Source organism: Galeopterus variegatus, unplaced genomic scaffold (genome assembly GCF_000696425.1).
Source record: "Galeopterus variegatus unplaced genomic scaffold, G_variegatus-3.0.2 Scaffold761, whole genome shotgun sequence".
Classification (NCBI taxonomy): domain Eukaryota; kingdom Metazoa; phylum Chordata; class Mammalia; order Dermoptera; family Cynocephalidae; genus Galeopterus; species Galeopterus variegatus.
Window position 1 is genome coordinate 80,439 of NW_007726872.1, and position 18,637 is coordinate 99,075.

Consider the following 18,637-nt stretch of genomic DNA (forward strand, 5'->3'; position numbering starts at 1 on the left):
TAATGAAAAGTTAACTGACTTGCCCAATGTCACCAGCTAGTAAAGTAGCGGATCCACACTTCACATTGTGTCTGACTGTAATCCTCTCTCCGTCTTTCCATTACATGGAGATGCCCTTATAAGAAAGCAGCAGTATCAATCATCATCAATCATCAAAGAAAAGGGTCCTGTGCTGGGTATTTACTCCATCCCAGGCACTGTCCTGAGCCCTTTAATTATTAAATATTGCTAAATCTTCACAGCAGCCCTCTGACACAGATCTTATTATCCCATTTTACAGATAGAAAACTGGGACTTAGAGAGTTTGAATACCATGCCTAATGTCATAGGATTGGTAAATATGACCTTGGTCTGCCTGTCCCTGAAGCCTGTGCTTCCAAGAAGCCAAAGCCCTCCCCAAGAGAGGTCATCACTATCACCCTGTGCTTCCCTTTGCTAGGTTTCTGCAGAGGAAACAGGACAACTACCTTTTGGTTTTCAGCTGACTCGTCCTGACAAGAGTTGGCCTGTAGAGGTGTGCTAGGGCCAGCTCACACAGGCTTATGGGAGTCATGGTTTTCATCTCTTCCCAACTTCATGTTCAGTGATGTCACCTAATAGCTTAAAATCAGTCACAATGGGAGTATTTGCACCTCAGAAATTTTTTTTTTTTTTTTTTTTTTTTTTTTGCTATAGGCCATTGGTTCTCATGCTGAAGCTTACATGGAAATCACCTGGAGGGCTTGTTAAAATACAGACTGCTAGGCCCCACCCTCAGATTTCTAATTGAGTAGGTCTGGGCTAAGGCCTCAGTAGGATTTGCATCTCTAACAAGTTCTCAGGTTATTCTGGTGCTCTTGAGAACCATTGCTCTGGGAGAACCACAGAATCACAGAATTGAGGTTCTAGAATGGTAGGTGGTCCACAAGCTATAGGTCGGCAGCCCCCAAGCAGAATTTGGCCCATACAATGTTTCTAATGATTTTTAATTTTTCACCAATACTTGAGAGAGGACATGCAAGACTCTAGATTTCTAGCTTCTCTTGAAAAGTCATTGATCTGGTGACACTGAGCCTGGATCCCTGCATAGTAATGGTAGCTTGGAGCTGAAGAGCAACTGCCAGCCCCCCTTCACTGCCCTCATTTTTTACCTTACCTGCCTGGCCCCTACAGGAATCTGAGTTTGGGACCCTGCTAGATCAACGCCTCATTTTACAGAGGAGGACTTTGAGGCCCAGAGAGAGGAAAGGATTTGCCCAGAGTTGCACAGTTGTTAAAACAGTGACAGGCACATCATTGGAGCCCATTACTCAGGTGACTTCTTCACACAGATCATCCTTTCCCCAACCCAAAAGGAATCCTCCTCACCCCAAGCAGCTCCAGAAAGAACGCCTCGCCTGCCCTTATGTGATTCCTATCATTTGTGGCTACGGTCGTCCTTATCATTGGAGCTATAAGGGACCCAAGAGCTGGAAGAGATGCCGTCTCCTCCGTGATTTTTCTGAGATGCCTCTAAACAAGATGAGCTCCTCATCACCCACCTCAGTTGCCTTTCCAGCCACTTCCAGCCAGGTGACCTTGGGCAGATAACTGCACCTAAGTATCATTTCTTAGCATACAATACCTCTCACGGTGGTGGTGAGGATTAAATGAGATGATGCAAGTAATGATTTTTAGCACAATGCCTTGCTCTTAGAAAGCAGTCAATAAAGAGTATTATCAGTAATACTGTCATTGCTGTATCAGTTCAAGTCACTCTTTCATTTTATGTGAGCCACATCCAGAAAATACTCACACAACCTCCAGGAGGTAATGGCCAGGGCTCTGGTATTTCAAAGCAAGCACTGCTGACCACGGTCTGGGGTGCACAGAACCTGACTCTGGTCCAGAGGCCCATGTTCCCATCTCACAGCGAGATCTCAGCCAAGCCCCTTCCCTCTCTGGGCCTCGGGATGGGTTGTGCTTAGCATTTCCCTACAGTAAATTATTAAATCCCCTTAACCACACAGTGTTGGCATCAAAGAGCTTCCCAACAACCTAAGAGATCTCAGCCAAGCCCCTTCCCTCTCTGGGCCTCGGGATGGGTTGTGCTTAGCATTTCCCTATAGTAAATTATTAAATCCCCTTAACCACACAGTGTTGGCATCAAAGAGCTTCCCAACAACCTAATGGGGGTGGTATATCATTACCCTCACTTACGATTGGGCAACCAGAGCTGAGGAAAGTTAGATAACATGCCCAGTTAGGAAGCAGTGGGAGCAGGTTTCAAGAGCATTCTGACTCCACAGCACAAGCGCTTTACCATGACCTAAAGCACCATGGGTGGAAACAGACTCAACTGGGCTGTGCCCACATTTGTGGGGTCTTGGGACTCTGCCTTTGTCTTGCACCCAAGCTGTCCATTTTGGAAAGAAGAAGTGGCCTGGAGAGGTGATGACTCCATACAAGGTAGGGGCTGGGCAGAATTTCTGAGTAAATTGGCCAAACAATATGTGTCGAGGCCTACTGAGTGCCTGGCCCTGAATGCATGCTCCCCAGCTGAGGGCTCTGGGCACATTTCTTCTCCAGTTGGATGGGGAGGTTAAGGGGATAAGCTGCGTGACCCACATGGGATTCTTGGTCCAGCTGATCTGAAGCACTACAAGCACAATGTAGGTGATCCCTCCGAGCAGACCCGGCAAGCCGAAGGTGGAGTACACGTTGCAGGTATCGTGAATCCCCAGCACTGAGCTGAAACACAACTGGGGACAAACATCATTATAAGCAGATCTGCAGGTGAGACCCATATTCCCTATCCACCCTTTTCACTCACCTCGGCATCCAGAGCCACCTAAAACAGTACTTCTTAGACCTGAATGTGCGCTCACATCACCTGGGGACCTTGTTAACATGAAGTGTCAAGTTTGGTGGGGAGGGGAGGGTCTGAGATTCTGCCTTTCTAACAAGGTTCCAGGCGATGCCAGTACTGCTTGTCCACAGACCACACTTTGAGTAGCAAGGGTCTAGCTTAGGCATTATTTGCATTTTAGGCTGATAATTCTTTGTTGTGGAAGGCTGTCCTGTGCACTGCAGGATGTTTAGTAGCATCCTGGTCTGTACCCTCTAGATGACACCCAGCGGTGTCTACCAAGAATGTCTCCAGACATTGTCAAATGTCCCCTGGGAGCGATTGAGACCCACTGGTCTAGCCCACACTTATGTGCCATCCCAAAGACAACATGGCTGATTAGAAGAAAAGCATCTGCACACACCTCCAGATTCCCACTGTTCCTTCAGCATCAACACTCAGCCTCCCAGATGGCTGTGAGCCAACAGATGTGGACAGAAATGCAAATTTGATCAGGCTAGTCCCCTTCTTAGAACCTCCATTGTCTTCAGAATAAAAATCCAGATCCCTCACCTAGCCCAGGAGATATGCCTGAGCACCTCCCATCTCTCAAGGTGCTGGTTGCACCATATCCCAGGTAAACCCTATGCTTTAGCCATAAGAACATCTTTCTGTTTCTGGGCCACATGCCCTTCTCACCAGTACTGTTCTTTGCCTGACTTATACTACTTATTTGTCAATGCTAAGCTGACATGTCCTCTGCTCTGGGAAGCATTTCCTGACCTGTCCCAGGCTATCTTAGATGTGTTCCTGCAGCAGTTACCACACTGTATTGTGTTTATTTGTCCATTTTCCTCACTAAACTATAGCTGGAGAAGTACAGTAAGTGTTAAAACATATGTGTTGAATGAATGAGTGGTTGGAGAAGTGAATCATCCTGGAATAGTCTTCCCAGTGGTAGAGTGAAGGACACTGCGGCACAGAGAAAGCAATGGACCCAAGCCTGCGGATAACTTGTTATGCATTCTCTGCTGTGCACTTCCTCCTTTCATCTCAGGATTTCAAAGCCAGAGGAGATAAAAGACATTTGTTCCCATTGCAAAGATGAAAATCAGACTTTCCCATCTTTGGGAAAATCAAACTGCTGGTAACTTCTTCCTAATTTTAGATTGAAACTGACTCCCTGAATATCCATTGTTCATGCAATTTCAGCCTTCAAAAGTCTACTCCTTTTTCCTCTATCAGGTCTTCAGACCCATGAAGATTTGTCATCCATAAATATTTCTCCTAGAAGTACGTTATAACCAATTAGCTCTAATGGAGTAACTCTGGTATAAGCAGTACTTGTTCAGCATTGAAGAAAGAAGAATCCATCCACTTAGAAGAATTAGACAATTGGAAGTGGACATGACCTGGATTGTCAGCCTAGAATTCTCTCTTCCGGTGCTGCCCCTTCCTCCTCCATCCACATGGCTCAATGGCAGCAGCCATGTATGTATGACATGCCCCACCCCCACCCTCAGCCAAAGATGACACATTATCCAAGTTAAGCCAAAGAGCCCCTTCTCCAGAGAATTCAGAATTGGACCCAAGAGATTCCACTTGGCTGCTTTCTTGAAGCAAAAGACTACATTCCACCATGTGGAGTAGGAGACGAGGAAGCAGGTCTACAGAGTGAGAAGAAAGCAGATATTTGGGAAAAGCAAAGAAAGAAGTAAAGCAGGAACTTCTTGGGTTCCCCTCAACACTCCAGTCTCTGATGCCAGCCCTTCCTGGGTTCCTAGCAGCATCCCTGTCCTTGGGCTCTATGACACCCCAGGAGCCTTATAACAAATTCCCCCTTATACCTGAGCAAGCTTGAATGGGTTCTTTTACTTGCTCCTCAGCATCCTCACAAATGTACTATCCAACTGGGGTGGTCCCTCACCCAGGCTTTGAAGCCAACATGAGAAAGCACCAACACCTGCCTAATGCAGCCCATGGCATCACATAATTGCCCACAAGGACCCCAGGATACTGCTGATCTCAGCCAAAGCAGAGGATGTTAGTTGTTTCTTACCGGCAGGCACTTGGCTCCCCCAGTGGATATCAACCCAGCCACAAGACCCAGCACCATGGCCAGCCAGGGAGAAGAGATCAGGTGACATGAGACACCCACAGCCACGCCTCCTGCCAGCACCGCATTGTGGACGTGAGTCTGAAAAGAAATAGCTTGTGGGTGAATGAAGTGAGGCACAGAGAGAACACTGTCTTGCTGAAAGTTACTCAGCAAGCTGGTAGCAGGGCAATGCCATAATGTCCTCTCTGCTTCGTGGATCCTGCGACCATCCCCTTCCCTCTGTTGGGACTATATGACCTTCATCAATGGGCTAGCTCATGCCCACCTCTTAGGCACAGGGAGCAGTTCCTCTGATTGGGAAGCACAAAGGGAATCATCTGGAAAGTGCATCCTAGCCACCCCTCACACTTATCAGTGATGTGGCCTTGGGCACTTAGAAGAATGCAGTTTTGATAATACCTACTTCATAGGGTTTTCACAAGGATTAAATGAGTTACCACATATACAGCTCTTAGCTCAGTGCCTGACATAGACTATTACTAATGCCCAATAAACATGTCATTATTATTATTATTGCCTACTTGGCGCCTATGCCACCCTGTGCGGCTGGACCCAATTCCAATAAGCTAGGTCTTGTTTCTGGGTCCCACCTCTGCTGTGTCCTTCATTGCTATGAAACTGGAGCTTTACCTTGCTCTCATCTGACCCTCTACTCTACCTAGGTGTTGGGAAAATGTAGGAAAATGTTGGGCCTTGTTTCTGGGTCCCACCTCTGCTGTGTCCTTCATTGCTATGAAACTGGAGCCTTACCTTGCTCTCATCTGACCCTCTACTCTACCTAGGTGTTGGGAAAATGTAGGAAAATGTTCAGGGCCCCTCGATGTTCAGAATCTTGCCGAGTATTTGATGTAAACGTGCGTGTGCACCCAGGTGTTCCTGGCTATTGTCTAATGTAATTGCGCATGTGCACCTAGGTGTCCTAGGTTATGACTTAAGTATAAAGGATGAGTGGCTCTGATCCATGGTGCCCCCGGCCCCCAGGATGCCCTCAGGGTGGGCCACGGGGAGGCCGCTACTGCTGCAAGCTGTTGCTGCCAGTGTCCCCAGGACCCTCTGAGAGGCCGCTGCCACCACCAGACCCGTAAGCTGCTGGACCGGTAAGCTGCTGCTGTTGTGGCTACTGAGGACTGAGCTCCTGTCATCTGCCAATGGCTCCCGGGATCTTTCCCAATTACCTAGAGCTTGTGGACCTGCATGTGAGGGGTCTGGTGACCCAGTCTGTACAATGGGTTCGAAGGGTCTGAGCCCTAGCCCTGACAATACAAATGGAAACTTAGTATAACTAAAATAATGAAACATTTTGGCTTTAGTTATGATTCGCCTTACTCGACAACTGGCATAGTCGTGTAGCTTTACACTAGGCCTTGGAGCTCTGAGCTCTGGGACCAGCTTGTGGGCTTCCCTGACCTGATGCCCACTCCTGCCACCCTGGATGTTCCCATCTTGTCTGCTCCTGGACTCTCTGTCATCATGGAGCTCACCTGGGGGAAACCCCCTGCCCCTTACACTGGAATTATGATGTTAGCCCATCATCAGGGGCCACATTCTCTCTAAGCCTCCTATCTGTCTAGACTCTTCCCCAACACCTCTGCCTGGCTGACCCCATGCCCAATCATCATTGGAAATTATATTGTCTTCGGCTGCCCCCCATCCCCCCTCCCAAAACTCACACACACAGTCCCTCAGGTATATTACTAATTGCAGCTAATTTTTGCCTAGCACTCACTCCACATTAAGCACAATAAACACATTATCTCTTAATTCCCACTTTACAGATGAGGCAGTTGAGGCTCAAAAAGTTGAAGTGGCTTGACCAAGGTCACATGACTAGCATAACATTTCTTCTGATTCTGATCGCTCAATTTTCAAAATTTCTTGGGGGGTTCCAGTAAAGATGGCAGAATAGAAGGTCTCTAGCACCACTCTGTCCCAAATCAACTAATTTACAGCTATTAAAAAGCAACAGCAGCCGAGATGGGGCTGCTAGAGTTCAGGGGAAGAGAAGGAGAGACCTACAGAGTGCATGGAGCCAGAGAAGCCATGATGAGAGAAAGAATAAACCTCTAACCATTTTGAGCCCTGGCCACTTCCAGGCTCGAGCTGCTGAGCACATAGAGCAGGAGCCAGCAAAAGCTGCAGCTGTTCCCTTCGGATGAAGTTGCTAGGAGGCAGTAGAGGAGAAGAGGGCCCTGGTGACCCCCAGGCCAGCAAGACCACTGATAGGGTTCCCATGAACCCACGTAGGACTGAGGAGCCACAACTGGAAAAGAAAGGAGCCACTCAGAGGCCAGTGAGTCATTGCAAGTGTTTGGAGCATAGGCAGTGGGGAAGATGGGCCCACTGGGGGAACACTGGGGCACAGCAAGGACAGCTGATCTGCCCCTCAATCAGCATAGGATCACTCTGAGGAGACTGGTCAAAATATGGGATGGCATGGGGTGCAGTTTGATGAAAAGACTCAGGCCCAGACCAGTGTTTCTACATAACCAGGTGCATTGGATTTCACTAAACCTGGAAATCCTATAAAGTCAACCATTAAAACCTGAGCTGCACAAAAAGCCTTCACCAGGGAATCAACAGCAAAGCAGCAATTTAGCTCAATCACAGAGCTCAAGTACTGGTCCCCACAAGGAGCTCCACCACTTTAGAAGTAAGCAAAGGACAACAAATTAGTTCCAGCTCAGAGTTTAAGTGGTGGGAACAACAAATAATCCAACGCAGAACTGGAGAAAAAACTTAGTACTCACAACCAGAGACAAAGTTTGTATTAACTAGTAAAAGCCTCATTTCATGAAAGAATACCTATAACACCTAGAAGGACCAGAAGTCCCCTGGGCTACCAAGCCAGAAAGGGGGGACAACCAGGCATGCTGGGCCCTCCACTCACAACCAGGCACCCTGTCAGTGCCATGGCGCCCTCCTGAGGTCCTGAGGTCTGGATCTGAGGACCAGACCCTCCTCCCACAATGAGGTGCACCACCAGTGCAACAGGGCCTTCCCGGGATCCTGAGGTTTGGAGCCAGGGACCAGACCCCCTCCCACAACCAGGCACACCACCAATGCCACCACTAAGTAGGTAAGGAGCATGCCAAAAACATCACCTCCATGTGGGTGGCCCACCACAGCCACCACAATAACCGTGGCTGCCACAAAAGTGGCTAGACACCACAACTGCCATGCAGATGGTCCACCAGCCACTGGAGTGCATTGACACAAGAAGAGTAACCAGCAGAGACTAAAGAAAAGAAGAGGATGTCTCTCTCCACAAAGCTCATTCCAGAGTGACAGAAGAAGCATCTGCTCTACAATAATACTGGGGGACCTGATCACACCTCTCAGCATTGGACAGATCATCTAGGCAAAAAATCAACAGAGTAACCATTACTCTTTCAGAAGGAGAGAAGAAATCTAGGGTAATTAATGGGGGGGAGGGAGAGAGGGATGGGGAGAGATTGGACAAGGGGCATAAAGAAGATGTATGATTTATAATAATATATATGCTTGAGCTGCTGAGCACATAGAGCAGGAGCCAGCAAAAGCTGCAGCTGTTCCCTTCGGATGAAGTTGCTAGGAGGCAGTAGGGGAGAAGAGGGCCCTGGTGACCCCCAGGCCAGCAAGACCACTGATAGGGTTCCCATGTACCCACGTAGGACTGAGGAGCCACAATAACTGGAAAAGAAAGGAGCCACTCAGAGGCCAGTGAGTCATTGCAAGTGTTTGGAGCATAGGCAGTGGGGAAGATGGGCCCACTGGGGGAACACTGGGGCACAGCAAGGACAGCTGATCTGCCCCTCAATCAGCATAGGATCACTCTGAGGAGACTGGTCAAAATATGGGATGGCATGGGGTGCAGTTTGATGAAAAGACTCAGGCCCAGACCAGTGTTTCTACATAACCAGGTGCATTGGATTTCACTAAACCCTGGCAGGCACCAGCTAACATATGTTATAGGCAAGGAAACTAAGGCCCAGAGAGTTGAAATCTACAAAGCCCAGACCTCCTGGACCCAGTCCGTAATGGCCAAGTGCTTATTTTTAAAAACTAACGTGCTGCTTTAACTTGGCCCCAGGGCCTGATACTCATTCTCCTGTGGCAGACTTCGCTGCCTGACTTCCTCTCAGCCTCTCTCAGCAGTCTAAGTTCACCATATCCACCGCAGCTTTTCAAAATATAACATTATTCCTATTCCCTTCCCACCCCTGTTCCTTTCTCCACTCCCACACTCTCCTTTCTTCACTTGTCCAATTCCCTCCTTTCCACTAAGGACAAAAGGATTGGGAAAACTTACTTAAACATAATGAGTCTCTCCTCTCCATTGGTATTAATGAAGAGAGATCCCTAGAAGGGAATGCTTAATTCAAACGTGTGACTTCAGCAAACACCACTCAAAACGAGTCATTATGAAGGGTCTCAGACACCCCAGGGTAAGTTGGTAAAGAGAGAGGTTTTGCAGCAGAGCCCTTTTTGAGCCTCTTGGCTTTTAGCCCCGGTAGGAGACCACCCACCCCACCTTGTCCTTACCCAGCATAGCAAACAAACTGGGGCTCGTTGCTGTCTTTTCTTTCTCCTCCACTCCTTCAAGCAGAGGCCTTGAGAGGTACCAGGCCAAAGTCAGCCCAAAGCAGGCCGCAAACACATGGACATACATCATGCTTACGTGGTCGTCTGTCTGCAACCAAAGCCAGCAGGAGTAGTGAATGTAGCATCTTCTGCACATAGGCAAACCCCCATGTCACGTAGGCTGTGTGACTTGAAGTCATGAGACCAGTGTTCAGCACTTACCCCACTCCGCCCAGCAGGCTTTCCCCCTTCACAGGAGCCCTGTGAGTAGCCGTGTATTTATTCCCGGGAGCTCACTCATTGGCCTTTATCATTAGTTCTTAAAGGCTTTTGGCTGAGGTCAAAGCATTAGGTAGGGCAAAAAGCCCCATGGAAGTGCCCCACTGCTTCCTACTCCTCAGCGGAACTCCAAGTCTGCATAGAGTGATGAGTGATATAAACTTTGCAATATGAAGCAGCCAGACTTCTTATAATACCAAACTAAAATCCTTAGTAAATTCTAGATATATGCTAATTTTGCTTCATGAAAATCAAATTTAGTAATCCTCCCAGAATTGGCAGAATTTTTACCACCACTCCCCACGGACCCCCACCTTGGTTTAAGCCACCATTGCTGCTACCCCAAATTATTGCAATAATTTCCTAACTGGTCTCCCCATTTCCACCCTTGTCTCCTTACTGACTGTTCTCCATGCAGCAGCCAGAGTGACCTTGTTAAAATGTAAGTCAGATCACATCACTTCTCTGCTCAGATCCCTCCAGTGGCTCCCACCTCACTCAAAGTAAAAGTCCACATCTTGCTCTATGACCTACAGGACGCTGTGTGATCGGCTCTCACACTAACCTCTATGATTTCACCTTCTATTCCTCGCCTCCACTTGCTCCTCTCTCTTTCTGAAATCCACTAGCATGTCCCCACTCCAGGTCATTCAACTGCTTGGAAAGCTCTTACCCTTCTGCAGGGGCGTAACCAGGGCAGGGTGGAGGGAGATGGTCCACCCTGAGTGTGAGCAATAAGGGAGTGCATACTAAAGCCCACTAAAAGTCTGTCTGCTTTTTATTATCACCTTGTGCCAGCAATTCTAAACAGGCAGACGCAGACCACTCCCACCATCCTGCTATCGGTTGAACACTGTTCTCAGCTACCATGTGGCTTGAGCACCCACTTCCTTCAGGTCTGTACTCAAAAATGACTTCCTTGGTGAAGACTTCCCTGGCCACCCTAACTAACATTCTATTCCCCCTCCCCAACTCTTTCTATCTACTTTCTCCTTTTATTTTTCTCTGTAGCACTTATCACCATCTAAGATGTTATATCTTGTGCCTATTTTATTGTTTATTGGCAGTCTTTCCTTCTGGAATGGAAGTTCCATGAGAGTTGTATTTTTCTGCGGCTACAAGAGTGCCTGGTAGTAATAGATACCGAATAAATATTTGTGAAATGAATAAATGAATGGTAAGGAGCCCTCAGTCATCCATAAAGATGAAAGTCTATGCAATTCCCTTGCAACAACTGAAAAGAGTGCTTGCATCTTTAATCTCTTTGAGCTCCTCCAGGAATCCAGAAACCTCACTTGGGGATCGTTGGCTTGGAATACTCGTTTCTCGAGTTGCCTCCATTGAAATGGCTCTGGTCCATGACTCTGGTTCCCTGTGAGCTCTCCCAGTGAACAAACCCAAGCTAAATTGAAGTTTTGAGGACAGTGAACTCTCAAAATCTATGCTAAACCCTCCCCTAGACCAGTTAAACTAGCAAGTCGAAGCTGCAGAGAAGAGATGGCATTAAATTAATGCAGTCTTTCAAAACAATCTATATGAAGACTGTAACAAAGTAGGAAATGGTTTATAATGTGCTTCTCAGTGTTTCATCTCTGGAATTTACCCTTCTTCTTGACAGCCATGTTTTCTCTGTGCAAACCATCATCTATGTCAGTTGCAGCTGGTTGGACCAGAGGAGATAAATGACCCAGTGGACTAATCAGATTCTCTCTCCCTAGACTATAGAACTGAGACTAACTGAGAGAGAAAAGTTGTTTTCTGCAGGGTCTGGCACATAGAAATGCAGGAACAAATGCAGGGATGGAATGGACATGTTTTTCATTAAAGAGAAAGCAGGTATACAGAGAAATTAGATGTACAGAGAGAAAAGGAGCCAAAAGATTAAGAGCATGAGTTACTTGGGATCCTAAAGTTTTCTCACATCCAGTTCCAGCACCTTCCTGAGTCAGGCTGCACATCCTGCCCTCGGTGGTCCTTATACTGAATTCCCCCTATTCTGCCTAAGAAAGCTCCAGTGACGTTTTCTTTCTTGGGACCAAGGAGTTATCATTAATCCTCATATTAAGAGAGAGAAAAAACAGAAAATGAAAGTGTGCCTACATGAATCTATGAACCCATAGTGATAAAAATAAATAAGTAGATGAATGAATGAATGAATGAATGAATGAATGGAGAAGTGAAAGCTCTTCTTTACAGAAGAATGCCAAATAATGGATGTGGAAGGGAAGATGGAATTAGAAAACCAGTATTGGCAATCTCCACAGTACTAATTGATTCTGCAGGAATCAGTGAATGCTAAAACCAGTGGGTGAAAGTTGGATGAGAAACAGGATATTCAGGGCTGGCCCGGAGGCGCACTGCTGCAGTGCGCCGCTTGGGAGCGCGGCGGCACTCCCACCGAGGGTTCGGATCCCACATACAGACCGGCCGCTCACTGGCTGAGCGAGGCGCGGGAGCAACACCGAGGGTTGTGATTCCGTTGCCGGTCACGAAAAAAGACAAAAAGGAAAAAAAAAAGAAAGAAACAGGATATTCATAGGAAATCATCTCCTCGCAAGACATTTATTAATTATAAACGGGGAAACAGTAACTTAACAGTGGAAGGTCCTGGCAGACACCATCTTAACCAAGTCACCAAAGTTAATGTGCCCAGTAATGGGACAGACAGACAGTACATCTCCTAATATGATGTGCTAAGAAGGACACACAGCACTTTTGTGGAATTCCTGCCAAAAATGCATCCTCTCAATCTAACCATGAGGAAACAGTGGACAAGCCCACAATCTACAAAACGTGTAACTTCAAAACATGTCAAAATCATGAATAATAAAGACCAAAGAACAGTTCCAGATTGGTGGAATTTAAAAATTGTAAGAATTAAATGCAAGGTGCGATCCTGGGCCAGAAAATAAATTTTGGGGCTGGCCCATGGCTCAGTCAGGAGACTGTGGTGCTACTAACACCAAGGCCACGGGTTCAGATCCCTATATAGGGATGGTGGGTTAGCTCACTTGGGAGAGCGTGGTGCTAACCACACCAGGCCAAGGGTTAAGATCCCCTTACTGGTCATCTTTTAAAAAAATAAAAAAATAAAATAATAATATTTTTTTTCTTTCACTAGATAGGATATTATTGGGACAACTTGTGAAATTTAGTGAGATAATAATATTGTATCAATGTTAATTTCTCAATATTGTTAACTGAGCAATGATTATGTAAAAGAATGCCCTTGTTTTGAGGAAATGTACACTGAAGTATTTAGTGGTTAAAATAAAGTCATATATACAGATGAAGAAAACCAAAATTAATAAATGATAAGAACCTCCAATATTACCTTCCAGACATTGTTCTTTTTCCCCAGCTCTCTTAAAGGACATGCCACCACACTCTCCCCTCCCGGCTGCAGTTCTCTGCCTGCCTCCTGGCTGCCTGTTAGTCACTGAGGATTTCAGCACCTTTCTCTCCATCCCTCTTCCAAGGCATCATCTTGGTCCACCCAACTCCTTCCCCTCTCTGTTCCTCAACTTTCCCTCCTCTAAGAGCTTTCCCTACATTACGTTTTTGCCACCCACATCCACTTGAAACCTTAGACCTTGTCATTGCCACCAACTGTGCTACCTCCAAAATCTCACTTTCAAACATCTACCTTGTCACAACCACCATCTCCTATCTGTCCAGCTCACTTCCTTAGGTCTCCCCACCTCAACAGTTCTAGTCAATCGAGCCTGATAATAATGGTGCTGATGACAATAACAGCATTGCCACAGCATTTACCCTGTGCCAGGCACTGTTTCAACCCTTTATATATTTTAACTTGTGGAATCCTTGCAGCAGCCCTGGGAAGTAGGTATTATTATTATTATCCCATCCTATAGATAGGAAAACTAGGGCACAGAGAGGTTAACTAAGTTACTCAAATTGACTCAGCTAGTGTGGATTGAGCTGAGAATTGACACAGGCCAGCTGGCTGCAGAATCTGTGCAGAGTGCTTGCTCTTAACCACGAGGCTTCCCATGTTTGCTGTCCATCGTTCTGTCACTTTCTCACTCCTTCCTTAACCAGCTTAAATTTTATGGCCCACTTTTATATTCCCTTCCTTGCAGATGGCCCCTTTTCTGGTCTCGCCTGGTCTCTGGCTTCTCTCTGGGCAGTACCCCAGGCTGGGCAAGGCCAACTCTCTGCTTCTGCCACATCTGTCCCAGGGCAGCCGTACCCAGCCCTGGTCACTGGTGCACTTCCATATGATCACAAGCCCCAAAGGGCCCGGGGGCCAGCCTGTGCTCTCTGGTCCTCCCACTCTTCCACTCTCATAGGTGACCATATCACACCGTCCCTCTCCTCAAACCCCACCTCTCCCGATGACTTTGCCTCTTGTTCCTCTGAGAAAACAGAAGCAATAAGTAAAGCATTTTCTCCCTGCAGGCGACTGGAACTGTGGCACCCACCACCCAATCTGCCAGCCCACTCACGGCCTCTGCCTCCCCTCCTATTATTAAGATGAGCTGTCTGTGCACCCACCTAAAACCATCAGTGCCCAAAACCCCGCTCCCTCCTCCCAACTCGAAGACTTGACTCTCGAAATTCACCTCTTTTCTGTGTCATCCCTCATCTGTGTTTTTCTTTCTCTACTGGATTATTCTAACTGGCATATAACTATCAGGTGATATCTTAAGTAAACAAAAAATCTCCCTTGGCCCCATTCTGCCCTTCAGCTTCTACTCCATTTCTCTGCTCCCTGTTACAGCAAAATCTTTGAAGGGCTGCCTCCACATGGCCTCCACTCTCCCATCTCCCACTCCGAACCAATCAAGTCAGGCTTTTGCCTCCATCCTCCTCCAAAACCATGCTGTCAAGGTCCCCTTGCCAAATCTGATGGGCAATTCTCAAGCCTCATCTTACTTGACCTTTAAACGGAATTAGATCCACCTTAAACCCTCTCTTTACTTTCCTTCCAGGATCCTACGCTGGCCTGGGCTTCCTCCTGCCTCTCTCACCACAATCCCCAGTCTCTACTCCCTGTTCTTCCTCATGTCCCCGTCTACAATTTATGGTGCTCTAGGACTCAGTCCTCAGACTTCTTCACATCTCTACTTACATTCACTCCCTGGGTGATCTCCCTGGGTCCCATGGCTTTAAACACTACCTATAACCAGACAACTTCCAAATATATATCCCTAGCCCTGACCTTTCTACTGAGCTCCAGACTTGTACATTTCCATTCAGTGTCTCCAGTGGGATGCTTAATACACATCTCTAGCCCTAACCCTACCACATTCGAAACCAAACTCTGGATTTTCCCTCCCAGATCTACTCCATCTCAATGCTCCCATCTCAGTAAAAGCATCATCATCTACCCAGTTGCTCAAAATCAAAACCTTGGCATTATTTTTGGCCCTTCTCTTTTTCTCATAGCTCACATGCCATCTATCAGCAAATCCTAGCAATTCTGCCTTCAAAATGCAGCCAGAATCCAGCCACTTCCCACCATTTTCACAGCTGTCATCCTGGTCCAAGTCTGGATTATTGCAACAGCCTCCTCTGCTCTCCACCTGCTCCCTCCCTTGCCCCTTCAGTCTTTGTCCGAACCCAGAAGCCAGAAGGATTCTTTTACAACTTAACTCAGATCATATCTGCTCGAAACTCCCCAATGTTCTCCATATTTCTCAGTGTAAAATCCAAAGGCCTTACTATGGGATACTGAGGCATAGCAAAGAGGCTTCACGATCTTTTTTTTCTTTTGTAAACATGCATCATCTCATTCAATTAATTCAGTTACTCCTCCAAACCTTTTGTTGTAGTGATGTTATCCTCATAGTACGGATGAAGAAACTGAAGCTTTAAGAGGTAAAATTACCCAGAGTCACATGGAGATTTATGGCACAGCTGGGATACAAACCCCAGTCTTTGACTCAAGTCCAGTGCTCTTTTTTCTAAACCAAGCTGGGACTCTGAGTTCTCACATGTGCTCTGCCACTATCTTGCTGTGTGATCTTGGGCAGTCACTGTCCCTCTCTGGGCAACAGCTTTCTCATCTGTGAGATGGGGAAGTCCGCCATATCATTACTCAGGGTCAGGGTTATGGCAGAGGAGCTGGGAGGGCCATCTGGACTGGCCTCACCTTCACTGCTGGCTTCAAACTCAGACTTTCAACAATCTCTCCCAATGAGATCACCTATATAGTTACTGACACACACTAGTTTGAAAGAAGCACTGGCCATGCATCTTGCTGGGACTACTGCTGGTGGGGCCCTGGGAATTAATTCTCTTTTTGTATATCCCATGATTATCTTGTGAAAAACACAGTCTTACAGTATCACATTTTGTAAGTTAAAGGCATTAGTTTGCTGGGTTTAAACATTTAGCACAGACCAAACTTTTGTAACCCCATTTGGGCCTGTCTTTATTTTTTTAAATCCCAGAAGCTTCACCAAATGGAAGGGAAACCCTCCCCTCTCCACCTTCCCACCCCTCTTCTCCAAGGCCCCTGTTCACAGCACTGTAACTCACCTGGAGGACTTGCCTGCTGGCCATCCTCATGGTACCAAAGACTGTCACCTCCACTAGTGTCATCAACATCAGCTGCACCAAGTTGACCTTCCCCAGGACGGCACCTGCTGAGATCAGCACCGACATAGAGCTCATGGTGGCCCGCTGAATACTGGTGGAGAGAGAGAGGGCCGGGATGACTAAGAAAGAAGGACGCCTCCCATTCATTCATTCGCTCTCTCAGCAAACACTTGCCATGCCCCTGCTCTCTGCCTGGCACTGTTCAAGGCACTGAGCACACAGTAGAGAATAAGACAAGATTTCTACCCACAACGGGGGCCTTGCTGCACAGACCTGAGTCCCTTTTATCCTTTCCCCCATCAGGGTGGCATCTACACTCTGAGAACTTGATCTGCACACACTCATTGTACTGAGGATGCCCGGAGGTTCTCATACGAATGTCATGGTGAGTTAAGGAGGCTCTCTGTTCAGGGCCCCCTTCTGGAATCTCACAACTGGGATTCTGCCCACGGATTTGTCTTTTCCGCCGTCATCACTCACAGATGCTCAGTAGAGGGCGCTCTTCACCTGCCAGCCCACGCGCCATTCAGTGCCCCCGCCCCTCCTCATCTGGGGCCACTGTCTTGTCCTCTCCCTCTCCATGGCTGTGGAAAGACACCTGGTTTGGAAGTAGGATAAGCCTGGCTTCCAGTCCCAGCTTTGCCACTTGACCGGCTATTTAATCTCACTAGGCCTGTTTCTCCATCTGTAAATAAGAATGATAATAATACTTTTCTTGTGGTAGTGCAGTGTTGATTACAAGGAATATTCTTCTTATGTACATATTGAGCACTGAGACTGGCACAAAAAACTAACTCACGAATAGAAACTGGCATCATTAACACTTATTGATTCCTTCCTTCTACTGACAAATGAGCATGCTCAGTGTGGGACTCAGGAGGAGAAAACAGTTTTTGTCCTCAAGGTGTTTATAATCCAGCAGGGGAGATAGGGCTTACACCGTGAGCCTGTCGACTAAGAACATCTGTGCTATCACCTTCATTGGAAGGAGAGAGCGATGCTGACTGGACTCATCAGGGAGGGCTTCTTGGAGGAGGTGGCACTGAGCTGGACAATTCACTCTCCCCTGAGCAGCTCTGAGACACCCTCCTCCCCCTGGGAGTTAATGACGATGATGCCACAACCACAACAACAATGGTAATAATGATTTATTGAGCATTACGTACAACAGGCTCGTAACTACATTACCTTATTTAAATTTTAACCCTCTGAGTGACCCTCTGCAATATGGTGCTAGATGTCCATTCAGTAAGTACCCTCATTTTACAGAAGAGGACATTGAGACTAGAAAACTTGGCTTTTTTGGCAATGGCCACACAGCCAGTTGATGACAGATGTGAGATTCAAACCTAGTTGGCCTGTATCCAAAGCCTGTGCTCTGAAGTCTGGACATAGCTTCGCCAGTGTTTGCTGCCAACACCATGTCCTGCTTAAGGCACAAGGATTTTAGAGGGAAGGTCGGAGAAGGTCAAAGGGCATAGGGAAGGAGTCTAGTGGATTGAATTATGTCCCCTCAAACTCATTGAAGCTTGAGTTGTGAGGCTTGAATTGTGTCCCCCAAGTTTTATGGATTAGAAACTTGGCCTTTACTGTGACTGTTAAGAGGGTGGGAAATCCTGTTATGGTAATTGAAATGTGGAGCCTTGAAGAGGCGATTGGATTGTAGGACCGTGCAGTAGGGAATGGATTAATAACAGCGGTCAGGGCTATGGTTCTGAGGGCTTTAAAAGAAGAGGAGAGTCTGTCTCTATCTCTCTGCTTCTATCATCCTACAATGTGAGACTCCTGGGTCACTGTCACCACTACCAGATGGACTTTGGACTTCCCAGGCTCAGAAACTGTAAGCAATAAATTTTGTTTTCTTTGTAAATCGGCGATTGGATTGTAGGACCGTGCAGTAGGGAATGGATTAATAACAGCGGTCAGGGCCATGGTTCTGAGGGCTTTAAAAGAAGAGGAGAGTCTGTCTCTATCTCTCTGCTTCTATCATCCTACAATGTGAGACTCCTGGGTCACTGTCACCACTACCAGATGGACTTTGGACTTCCCAGGCTCAGAAACTGTAAGCAATAAATTTTGTTTTCTTTGTAAATCATCCAGTTGCAGGTATTTTGTTATAAGCAACAAAAGTGGACTAATACACAGTCTTACAGGGACCAGGAATTATTTAGAATAAGGGGTTATCAATGTCTTATCATGCCTGGACAAGTGATGGCTTTTAAGTGAGTGCTCATTTCATTGACAAAGGCTTAAATCAAGAGGACATGTGCCAGCGGTGGCATTTCAGTTGGCGCGACAGTGAAGTA

General features: G+C 46.9%; 1 protein-coding gene across 1 annotated transcript in view; it reads right to left on the bottom strand.

The window, feature by feature from the left end:
- Window positions 1-18,637, bottom strand: part of RHCE (Rh blood group, CcEe antigens) — a 47,708-nt gene that overhangs the window by 18,398 nt on the left and 10,673 nt on the right. The window contains exons 3-7 of the mRNA XM_008572170.1: window positions 16,272-16,422; window positions 9,447-9,594; window positions 7,813-7,931; window positions 4,866-5,003; window positions 2,587-2,720 (exon numbers count right to left, since the gene is read on the bottom strand). Coding sequence (XP_008570392.1) covers window positions 2,587-2,720; window positions 4,866-5,003; window positions 7,813-7,931; window positions 9,447-9,594; window positions 16,272-16,422 — 690 coding nt within the window. The remainder of the gene's footprint in view (window positions 1-2,586; window positions 2,721-4,865; window positions 5,004-7,812; window positions 7,932-9,446; window positions 9,595-16,271; window positions 16,423-18,637) is intronic.